General features: G+C 43.8%; 1 protein-coding gene across 1 annotated transcript in view; it reads left to right on the top strand.

The window, feature by feature from the left end:
• The window catches only part of PLA2G4D (phospholipase A2 group IVD), a gene marked incomplete at its 5' end in the record, with an annotated part of 44,303 nt that overhangs the window by 14,376 nt on the left and 17,627 nt on the right, over positions 1–12,300 (top strand). Inside the window, 2 exons of the mRNA XM_079129694.1 lie at positions 11,633–11,741; positions 12,058–12,194. Of these exons, the coding sequence (XP_078985820.1) occupies positions 11,633–11,741; positions 12,058–12,194 (246 nt within the window). The remainder of the gene's footprint in view (positions 1–11,632; positions 11,742–12,057; positions 12,195–12,300) is intronic.

Raw genomic sequence — 12,300 nt, 5'->3', positions numbered from 1 at the left:
ATTGGGTCAATCAAGGGGTCCATGGTAGAAGTCTGGTTGCGGGAGAGCAGGTTGTAAAGGCATCTGGGGGTGTGTGCTTCTATTAGAGAACAAAAAGATTAATACAAGATAAATGTTGCAGAATCTGGAACATGACAATGAATATCATGAAGATGATAGAAGTCAATAATCCCTCACCAGAAGGTGGAAGAACTGAGAAATTTTTCCCATAACAAGGCCTAACAAAGGTTGGAGAGGACAAGGCCTTTATTTGGGAACTTTAACATTGTCCAGGTTATCAGGAATGTAAACACGACATTTAACTCTTAATGTCATTGATGTCCCCAGAAAATATAGTTAAGCTACTTAATGTCATCTGACTTATCCTTTTAATGCTATAACCTGTGTTTAGTAGAGATCTCTGTATTTCTGTTACTTAGGGCTAGATAATACAAGTATATATTTTAAGTTACATTTAACTATTGTTTCTTTTAAATGTCCAAGAATGGCTATATTTTGGTAATAGAACATTAAATGATAGGAATAAATCCCCAATAACATTTATTCTTCTTATAAGTTTAAAATTACCGTTACAGACAAGTTTAATTTGGAGAATAGCAGCTTGATAAATTTCCTGTTTTAAAGGCTTGTATACCTGGAAAATATGAGCACATTTAATATACAAAGAATGACCATTCCATAATTATTACCAAATTTAGTTTTTAAAGAAAAATTTAGACTCTGTAATACTTTAACAGTTGTTTAACCATAATTGTATAAACCCCAATTTTTAAGACTACTTGTTCTAAAGAATAGAACTTAACAGCCATAATATTAAGAGTAAATTTTACCAACCTATGAAAACACCAATAATGTTTGAGTATGTTACTCCATGGAATTTAAGGAGTTGAGAGTACTAAATGTTATTTAATAATTAGCATTTTAATTTTGGAAATTAATCAGATATCTCTAACAAACACATTTGAGTAATCCCATGCATGTCAACTCTAATTCACTCATCTTATTGTAAAAAAAACAATATATTAGACAAGTGTACCAACAGTATTTGCTGTCTCTTTCCTGTTGAAGAAAATCCTAGAAAAATTGATGTTAGACATTTTATAAACATCAACATTTTATTAGTTTGACCACCTAGAGACTTGTGAGTTAATTTTAAAGACATTATACTTTTATTAGTTTACCCAATGTAAATTGAATCTTTTTAAATCACATGAATTAAAAGTATTTGGATCCATTTTTAAAATTTTAATTTTATGCATGCTGATATTTAGTTGCACACAGACAACACATAACACAAAAGCAAAGGCCTTGTAATGTTTATCTCCATTGCAATGTAACAGATGTTACATTAATTTAATGTGCCACAAATTAATTTGCAAAGTTAAAACACTAAATATCAACTGTGAAATAAATCCAAGTATTCTTGACCTCTTAAATTCGATAACATATGTTTGTAAATCTTTTAAATGATTGCTTTATAACTGTCTTTTAAATTATTGCTTCATGACTGTTTTTATTTATGTCATTCAATATTCTGTAACTAAATAAGGGTAACCTATCATCAATAAGTAATATAAAAATTTTATGTGACTTTTTATACTGGGATGAAAATTTATATGTATTTTTGGAAAGGTAATGAGAGCCTTTCTTGTTTAAATGTTTTGAGAAGTGGAACATAAAAACATAAAAAATTTTGTCTCTTTTTCCGTAAAAAGAAAGTTAAAAGTTCTCAACCTTTTTTTTTTGATTCATGTTTCAGATATATTGTTGTATTTGTTAACTGATAATTAGAGTGAGGAAAAGTTGTTTCTTTGTTCAATACTATTGATCTTATTAAAACTGTTTTGCTCTGTTTAACTTCACTTTGTATTTTCCATGTAAAACTTTATAACTGTTGTCTATTAGTGTTTTGCAAAGTTACTACTAACAGAACAATTTGAATTAATTTAAAAGGAATAAACCATAGTCTACAGGAGAGAGTACTAGACAGAGTACTAGATATAACTTCTAGTACTAATGCTGACCCTAATTAAACAGAAGGGGTAATTGTAAAATTATAGACATTAAAGTTAAAACCCATTATTCCCACTTCAAGACTAGTGAAACTGACCTGCTGGATGTTTAAAACCAAAATTTGGAGATCAAAGTCAAGAAAGTAAAAGGGCTAAGGAAAAGGCAAGCAATATTTCAGACCTTTCCTTCTAAGGTCAACCAGAACCCAGGGAATAGTGGGACCCCTCTAAGGGCCCTGCAACTCTGGTGAGTCCCAATCAGGGGGATCATAAGAACCGGAGAGAATAGGAAGCCAACCAGTGCACATTCTATAAAATGGAGGATGATTAGAAAGGGAAATGTTTTTGATGCTTCCAAGGGAAGCAATCTGTGGTCAGCAAGAACCTGACATCCTGGCAGGTGGCACAGGAAAAGTTAAAGGAGGCAAGAGCCTTCTCACAAGTTCCCAAGAGTGACCCCAGATGAATCTCAGCTGCCTTAACAGTAGATAGGAATAAGGTCAATTTTTGACCAACTTGGTCTTAAACACCTGGCAGGAAAGTATAACCAAAGCACAGTCATACATGATTGCTTAAAAGGAAAGACCATGGTTCCTTTAATGTAACTTGAAATGTACACTTGTGTCAGTCCTGCCAAGATTAAGTAAAACTGGGAGGTTATAAAGAAAGGGTTCTTGTATGGGAGTGCCTAGTAACTATCACAAAGAACTCAGCCACAGTTTGTTCTGAGTTAATTTGAGCCTAATCTCACAAACCTACAAATCTTCTTTATCTCCTACATAGGTGGACTTGATCTGTTTTTCTGATTTTTTGCAGGTATGATTATTTAGCCCCAGTATTTATCCCTCAGATTGGTCCTAGATGTAATGTGGCACATTAAAGTCTTAACTAACTTTACCAAGACAGCCCTAAATGATACAGCTAAAGGGATTCCTCTACTAAACACTGAGGTAACACTAATAAAAAGACTATTTTACAGAAATCAGATGGCAGCCTTGGGACAGATTCCAAACTTGGGATCTCTTAGGAAGCAGTCCCTTCAGAGACCACACAGAGATTTATTGGGGGGCAATCTTCCCCAGGTCATGCCCGTGATAACCCCATTCTAAGAAGCCCTTGAATAGGACATTCTATCTTTTTCTTTTAACATTTTTAGTTGTAGATGGATACAATACCTTTATTTTATTTCTTTTTTAATGTGGTGTCAACAAACCCAGTGCCTCACATGTGCTAGGCAAGTGGTCTACCACTGAGCCACAACCTCAGCCTAGGACATTCTATCTTTAGAGACCTCTTCTGTTTTGCAGGTATCACACTCCTTGAACAATTTATACTTAATTTAACTATTATGGTTCATGAGTCCTGGAAGGCTACATAGCCATGACAGGAACAGTAGATGACAATCAATTCCATAGCTGGCATAGTCCTTCAAAACCAGCAAGAATTAGATTTCCTTATGGCAGAAGCAGGAAAGCTTTGCACACTTCTCAATGAATCTACTGCTTTTAAATAAATACCACTGGAAAAGTCCAAGAGAACTTGAAGTTCATTCAAGAAAATATTCAAATCATTGATAGATTAAAAAAATCTGTGGGCTCTGGCTCATGGCTTTTGAATCTGCTCTTGGGGGGGACAGAGGGTATTTTCAGGAATCTTCCCATTCCTACTGGTTTGCTCTTCATATTCCTTCTCCTATGTTTTGGTCCTTGCTTTTTTAAAACCTGCTTGTTCATTTTGTTTCTTCATTCCTGCAGACTCCCCGCCTCCAGGGGATGACTTGACAGGGATTTACTCGCATTCCCACTGTTGACTGTACACTGTTAGACCAGTCAGGCAGCCACTTTTGGGGCTTGGGACAACCCCAAATATAGGGAAGAGGCAAGGCCCCAAGGTAGGCAGTGACAACACCCAAATCCAGCAGGAAATAGACTCAGAAGATGGGACTTCCTCCCTCATCACCCTCTAAAGAAATTTTGGGACAATGCCTCTCAGGGGGAAATGAAGCAGGACTGATTGGGGACCCTTGTCCCAGGCCGCACCTCACCTCAATCAGCAGAGTTGATATGATCTTAAGGACCACCTTTCATCCTGCCCCACTGCTGTTATCAGAGGAGCTAACTCTCCTTGAGTATAAATAGCAAGATCCTGCTTTTCAAAACCATCCCCAGGAGCATATGCAGATTCCCAAGTTTGACTCAAAGTAACCTAAGGAAAGGAAGCCCCTTTCCTTAGTAATGCATGTTACTTGCATCTCATGCACCTGACTTAAAACCTGGGAAGGAGAATTTGGTGCATACACAATAAGCATTATGGGCAAGGCACAGAAATCTATCAGTCACCCCTCATTTAGTGTAAATTACTCCTAGCAAAAAGCCTTCTAAAGGTAAACAAGACTCAGAAGCGGATATAAGCCCAGATGCCCTCTCAGTCTGTGGGCAGACATCTTTGTTTTATCTATGTTGCACCCTTGTGTCATATGTCCCTCTAATAAACTTAACTGCTTTGCTTTGTCTTGGTGAATTCTTCTCACTGCCTGTGCACCAGCTATCACCCAGGTCCCATGACACACACCACTATACAGTCTCTGGCCTAGTCCCTTTGCCAGCTGAGTTGGCACAACATTGGTAGAATACTTCTGGAAACTTCTCAAATCTTACATCTAGCGATGACTTTATGGTATATGAAACTGACTGTAAACCACATAAACATATTCTACCAAACTGAAATTAAATATATTTCTAACTCTACTTTTCCTTAACCAGATCTTAAAGGTATCCACAGCCCCATCAATAGTAACAGAGATGGAGGAGGGGGAAGATAGTGGTCTTAAACAATCCTGGATAAAATAATTTACTTTTGCAAATTTTATTAAAAGATACAATTATGCCGGGCATGGCAGCGCATGCCTGTAATCCCAGTGGCTCGGGAAGCTGAGGCAGGAGGATCATGAGCTCAAAGCCAGTCTCAGCAATTTAGTGAGGCCCTAAGCAACTCTGTGAGATCCTGTCCCTAAATAAAATACAAAACAGGGCTGGAGATGTGGCTCAATGGTTGAGCACCCCTGGATTCATTCCCCAGTCCCACAAACAAACAAACAAACAAACAAACAAACAAACATAATCACAAGAGCTTACTGTTAAGACTCCTCTCAGAGCCTGGGGGAAGGATGTGCATGAGGTTGACCCAACTCAAGCATCATCAACTTCACAATAAACCCACTTCCACCTGGCACAAAGTCAGCATTGTAGAAATGTTAACTATTGTCATTGGCTCCATTTTCTTACAGATTTTCCTCCTGTGGTGGCTCCTACATTCAGTAGCTCCAGATTTATCCTCCCAGATTTTGGTTCAGCAGGAAAGACAAAGTTTCTCTTCCTAAACTTACTTTCCTTATCAAAGTAAACCAGAATTTACTTTGATTGTACCAGTCTGGGTCATGAGTCCCATGAACCAAATGCTATGGTCAGAGTGATTCCTTGAACTCATTAACTAACTTTGGGGCACATGCTGCATTCTTGCAGCTGGATGTGAGTCAACACCACCCAAAATGTGGGGACAGGGAGTGGGGGGAAAGATTGGTTTCCTATAGGAAATTTGAGAAAATTCAAAGAGCCATGAATGCTGAATTAAAAAAAAAAAAAAAAAAAAAAAAAAAAAAAACGCTGTTCATTTTCTGTGAATGTAGAGGAAAGTTCGAGAAGAGACAGTAAAGGAAAGTCTAGCCAAGGCAAAGACATGACAGAATGGAAAAGGTTGCCGCCACCTCCAGCTTGACATCTTGGGTCAGGTCTGCTCAGATGAGCTCTACAGGCATGGCCCTCCCTTGAGGACCTCACTGGCCTGGGTGAGCAACATGTGGTCTCAGCCCACCTCAGCCATGCTCACCAGACCTGATCTAGAATGACCACCTAGAATACTGTCATCTGTCTTTTTTATTCCCCCCAGTACTGAGGATTGAACTCAGTTGCTTTACTACTGAGTCACATCCCCAGACCTATTTATTTATTTATTTAAGGCAGGGTCTTGCTAAGTTGCCCCTACTGACCCTGAACTTATGATCCTCCTGCCTTAGCCTCCTGAGTCACTGTCATTTGTCTTGTCCTGGCCTGGTCGTTCTGGACATAGTCCCTATTCACATACCCTTATTCAGAGCCCTTGCAGGGCCTGTGTGGACAGACCTCCAGGATTTAAGCCTAAGGTCAACAACTTGGGTCTCAACCAAGTCAAATCCTAAGCCTTAGAATGTAATTCATGGGAAACTGCTATGGGCAGAGTAGGCAAGGTTGATTTATTGAGCAGTGTTTTTCAATCTTCTTGTCATCTTTCAGTCATAAAACCCTTTTTGAGAATCTGATGAAAGCTACAGACTGCTGTCTAGTCAGGGGGTCACATGTCTATGGAACGCTCTTTTTTCTTTATGGTACTGGAGATTAAACCCAGGGGTACTCTACCACTGAGCTACATCCTCAGCCCTTTTAAAAATATTTTTATTTTCAGACAGGGTCTCTCTAAATTTGTTAGAACCTCACTTGGTTTCTGAGGCTGGCATGGAACTTGTGACCCTCCTTCCTCAGCCTCCTGAATTGCTGGGATTACAGGCGTGCACCACCATACTTGGCTCTACTGGACACTTGAAGAGAAGCCAGGACACCCCTGAGAATAAGCTGTGTTTGTGGTTTTCTCCATTTTACATTTATGTTTTCATTCAATTTTACATCTGGCTCATGAGAATTAGAAATATTTCCTGTTCATTCAGTTTTCCCTTGTTCATAAGCATTCTCAATTTCCTGTTTTGACTGATTCTATAAGAATACATTTTAGGTTCATTTGTAATAATTTAGTATTATTTCAGTTTTGTTTGCCTTGCAAAGCAAATCATTATTGCTCAATTCTATGATGAATTGGCAATAAAATAACTGAATTTTTATCATTTCAGGAGAACACTTAGTGCAATGTGCATACTAAATAAACAAATAAGCGTCAGGCATGGTGGTGGGAGGCAGAGGCAGGAGGACCACAGGTTCAAAGTCAGCCTCAGCAACTTATTAAGGCTGTAAGCAACATAGTGAGATCCTGTCTCTAAATAAAACATAAAAAGGACTGTGGTTTAGTGCCCCAGGATCAATCCCTGTACCAAATAAATAAATAAACAAATAAATAAATAAACAGCTAAGTGACTTCACACAGTTTTCCTGTAAAATACAACCTGAGTGTCTTCTGATTGGTCCCTTTTCCCTTTCTCTATTATAAAGTCTGCAGCTGAATTCTAGTAGAAATCCCTTAAACTCCAAGGATGTGCTGAATCAGAGGGCATGGGATGGAGTAGGGGGTAAAGGACCTGTGTGTGGTCAGAGGTGTCCAGACCCCTCTGCCACTCTATGGAGTCTACTCAGGGGCAGGTGACAAGGATGTCCTCCCACAGGGCTGACCACTGCAACTGCACTTATTATTGTAGCTTGGATTCCTGGCTTCACAGGGCTATCAATGTATTCCGGCCTCTTGTCTGGTTTCATGTGCTCAACCTAACTTCCCTGGTAGCTTGTCTGGCTCAGATGGGGCAGGGGTTTCCTTGGCTCTTCCTCCTACCCTATCCTCTGCCCTTGGCCTCAGGGGAGCCATCCTCCTACCACTTCTCCTGGGACTTGTCTACCTGCCCCTGCTGCATCTGTGCTGAAGTTCCACCCATAGGACCTGGTGCCCTGCCAGAGATTTCTGGAGATGCTGGTTGGCCCAGCCTCTTGGGGAAGAAAAGAAGGTGCTGGGCTGACAAAATAACCTAGGGGTGGAGTCCCATCCTGTTTATAGGATTGTGGCACTCCTGGGGCTGGCAGATTCACAGTTGGAGCCATTTCACTGGGATAGTCCCCAATACTCAGCTAAGAAGTCCACATCTTGGCAGGAGCTGGGCCTGGAGTGGAGTTGAAAGGGTTGGCATGGAGATCCTGTCACCTGAAGGACCACCTGGTCATCCTCACCAGGTAATGGTGTTTGTAGAGCCTATGGGCACCAGTCAAAGCAGGGCCTGGGGTCATAGTGCATTCTGAAACCAGGGTGGCTCTGGTCTCTGCATAGACTAAGGCAGAGAAGGTGAGGGTGTCTGTGCTTGGGGATGTGGAGTGGGTGGGTATGTGAGCAGCACCACAGAAGCAGAGGCCTGGTCAGCAGAGCCTCCCTTCTCTACCATGAGTGACCAGGCAACAATACCATTGACCCCTTTTCTTCCTCCTCCCAAAGGCACATGCCCCACAGCAGAAAACAGTGGCTGCATGTTACAAGGGTTACCAGGCCCAGAACCCACTGCCTTAGGCCAATGGACTTCCCAAAACTGATTGGGGCCCTTGGATCACCCTGTGTGTCTCAGAATCTTAGGGAACCCAATCCCCATCCACAGCTGATTATTTACTGGGCCCAAGAACTGGAAGGCTACAGGAGGCCAAAGAGACCTATAGACTGCTTGCTTGGCCCCTCCCATGGGCTTTCTTCAGCCTAGATTGCTCATCTTTTGCCAGGGACCAAGGCCAAAAGAAATGACTCCTCAGGTCTTCCCTGGTACCCCAAATAGGGATTATAATGGAAGCTAAGTGTGTCAAGGCCATTATCTAAAAGTCCTTCCTTTCCAGACCCTGATGGACTGCTTCTCACCTTGGTCCTGAGACCCAGGATTGAGTTGTATCTAGACAAGCAGCTCCTGACTGGTACTCCTGGGAAAGACTTGGTCAGTGCAGGCTGAACTCAAGGAATTCTGGGGAAGATAGGGAGGGAACCCTATCATTGAAGGACAATATCCATTGCTCCAGCCTGAGGTCAGGAGGATCCATCCCCAAGTCATGCATCAATGGAAACGTTCTTAAAGGGGCTTAGGGGGAACCCAAGGCTTCAGCGTGGTGGAGGGCCCAGTAAGCCCTGATTTCATCACTATTTCCCATCAGGAGCCCCATGTCTCAGAACAGTCAGCTGTGGAAGTTTTCAAAATACCACCCTTCCAGCTCATCTCCCTGAAGAAGGTTGTGCAGTCTCCCGGTGCCTGCTCTGAGTCCAGCCCTAGGGCTAAAAGCAAAAGCCTGTAGACTACGAGATTTAGGAGTCTGACTTTGCTCTATACCTGGGAAGCACCTTGCTTCTGGCTGGTGTTCCTAGGACTGGGTCCCTAAAACCAGGTCCTTAACACTCAGCCTGTAAGCCCTGGTGGCAGGCGAGATCCAGGCACAGCTTCACTGTTCTCTTTCCTGGAATGAGGGCCTGGAGCCTGCCCTGGTGGCAGCAGCTTGGCTGTCAGGGAAGGCTGGGTACCAGGAACTTGTTCTGGGACATGCTTGTGTGGTCTGGGAGAGTGAGTTCAGCCTGACTCAGGAAGGTACAGGGCCCAAAGCTCTGCCCACAGCATCCATCCTTCTCTCTCCAGCCTCCTTCACCGTCACTGAGGGACAACAGTTGAAAAGGACAGGGCTGCTCATTCTCTGTTCTTGACAAAGACTTAGGATTATGGTCACAGATACTCTGCACCCCAGTCTGCAAGGGCTCAACCACTCAAGCTCCCTTGGGGTGCAACATTACCATGGACAGGGGCCAGTGCTGAGCCTCTTATGAAACTTCCCAGCAAACATGACCCCTGAGCCTTTCTAGGGAGGACCAGTCATTGTAATTATTGTCACAATTTAGCAATGATCACAGAGATGAAGGAAGTTGGAGCTTCACTCTAGGAAAAATAACCTACTGGAGTGTGAGGGCTTTCTGAGGTTGAGAGGCTTAGTGACTAGAAGGAGAAATGGACAAGGATACTAAAATTGGGGATGGTGACTGACTATTTGGAAATCAAGCAAAGGGGACACTTCTTAGTGGCTCCAAATAGCTTTAGAGCACCCAAAGGCTGTGAACTTGTGGAATTTTGGCTGGCTGAAGGAGCTGGGGAGTGAGGCCTGGCTGCCTCTGTCCTTCCTCTGTGTTGGAGTTGCAGCATTAAAACTCAACACCCTGCAGGGCCCCAGGATCATCCCAGTCATCACCTTCTCTGTGGCAGGCAGATAAAGGATGGAACCAGGTGTCTAAAAGTCATTAAAACCATTCCAGTTACATCTTTACCTTAAACAAGTTGAGATGTTGCTGGTGTCACTGGAGTTAATCCCCAAGAAGAGAGAAATCTACCTTGCTGGGAGGATCACATGTGCTCTGCTGAAATGACAGAGACACTCAGCATGGAGTGGGAGAGGGAAGATGCAGGGCAGGGCCAGAGTCAGGAGTTGCTCTGCTGCAGCCCATCGTCCTTTATGGCTGTCTGTGGGAAGTGAATAGTCAGGGCTCCACGGCACACAGCTAGCCCATAGCTGGCAGCATCTGTGCAGGGATCGGTTCCTACGGGCATGGAGAACTTCCAGTTACTTGTAGGAAGTGGGGCCAGTTATGCAACACAGTCAGGAACCAGCTTTGGTTTCTCCACACCATTGTTTCCCCACCACACAATGCCACCTGTTCTTATTCTAGCACCATGCTGCCTCTGTCTCCCTTGGGTGGGAACAGAGTGGGTGGGAGTGAAGAGATAAGGGTCATTCTTACTCAGTGTGGGTCTACCCTGGTGGCAGAGCCCACAGAGTGGCAGGAGTGTTAGCTTGGGATTTTCTGGATATGGGGAACATCAGTGGGTTCTTTTTCAGGGCTGCCATATTACATGTCTCCAGGGCTTACCATTTCATATGCCTCCATGTGAGTGGTACCCATTGAGGTCCTACCACCTTGGTCCGGCATAGCTGCTGGGTTAGACATTACACATTCCCCTGGGCAGGTGATGCCCATTTCTGATAAGAACCTTCCCTGTGCAGCCTCTTCCTGTTGGGGTCATACACTGCAGTGGGGGTCCTCTTGGGCAGGTTCCTTATTAGGATGATGCAAGGCCAATGACCTTCCTTGGGGTCAGCCCACAGTCTTGCCAGGCCTGTTTGAATTACCTCAAATTGTGAGGCCTTACTATCAGAAGTGTGTGCAGGGTGCTCAGAAATAGTCAGGAGGCTAGACACCAGGATGAAGAAGCTTGAGATCCCCTGAATCCTAGCTGTGTCAGCCTCAGCCATGCCCTTCTGCCCTCTGCTTTTCTTCCTGTCACCTGTTCAGTGCTTATCTTCTCTGCCCCACCATATTCTGCCCAGTTTCTTCTCCCTCATCACTTGGGTGTATCTTAGGCCCCATGTGGCCTCCTGATCATCATACACAATGACTCTTTACCCACAACACCTACTGCTCACTGTGCCTGAGGCTCCTGGAGTGGAGTTGCCTAATTCATGCCCAAGAAAGGACAGATAGGCTGAGATCCTTGTTAGTCCCAGTGGATTTCACAGGCCACCAGGCTCTGTGGTCTCAGCCTCCTTTGAGAAATGGGCCCAATTTCTGTCCAGAGGGCTAAGGGCAGGATGCTGGGAAGCAGGTCATATTCTTCACCAAAGGACTATCTTCCATGGGAGCTCTGGGTGTGGCTTACTCCCAACTGATCAGTGAAGTGACCGCTCCTTGGCCCTCAGTTCCTTGCTTTGTCCTCTACACTTGAAATCCTGATCCTAAGGGAAGAAAGGATTCCACAAACAGTCCCCAGGGTAGTCTGCCATTCCCTGAATGCCGCAACCCAGAACCATTAGCTTGAGGACAGTGGTAGACAAAGGTGGCAGCCTGCCAATATCACCAAGTATGGCAAGATTGGTGGGAATGTGTCTGTAGCCAGGGACTTGGGCAGCACAGCAGCTCCAGGTATGGGTAGTAGAATGAGCAGGAGAGATTCAGTAGTTTGATATTTCTTTCCAGGGAGAAGCCTCAGCCTGTTGGCAGCTCACTGTGACCATCCTGGAGGCTCGCAGGCTGCATGGGAATGACCTGTGTAAATAACTCTCCTGGGCTCCTGAGGGTGCAGGGAGGATGGGACCCCTTGAGAAAGGACCAGGCAAAGTGCCTAAGGGTTGGGCTGAGCAGTCCACAGCAGCCACTGGGGTCTTGGTAGGAATTTGGCAAGGCCCCTGGAAAAGGATGTGAGGGTTTTTCTCTACTGATGGTTCTCTTGACATTGCAGTGAGTGAGGTAGACCCATATGTGATCCTGCAGATGTCAACCACTCCTGGAACAAAGTTCAAGACCAAAACAGTCACCAACTCCAGTCATCCTGTATGGAATGAGACCTTCAGTTTCCTTATTCAGAGTCAGGTCAAGGTAAAGGCCATGGTACCCCTGGTCAGTCAGGCCAGACCCCTCCTCCTCCAGGGAGGGTTCTTGGGGTAGAACATACGTCCTCCGGAGCGCATGCAGAGAAACTCTG

This window comes from Sciurus vulgaris (assembly GCF_902686455.1).
Source record: "Sciurus vulgaris genome assembly, chromosome: 2".
NCBI lineage: Eukaryota > Metazoa > Chordata > Mammalia > Rodentia > Sciuridae > Sciurus > Sciurus vulgaris.
Note: the sequence above shows the minus strand (reverse complement) of the source record. Positions and strands in the feature narration are given on the sequence as shown.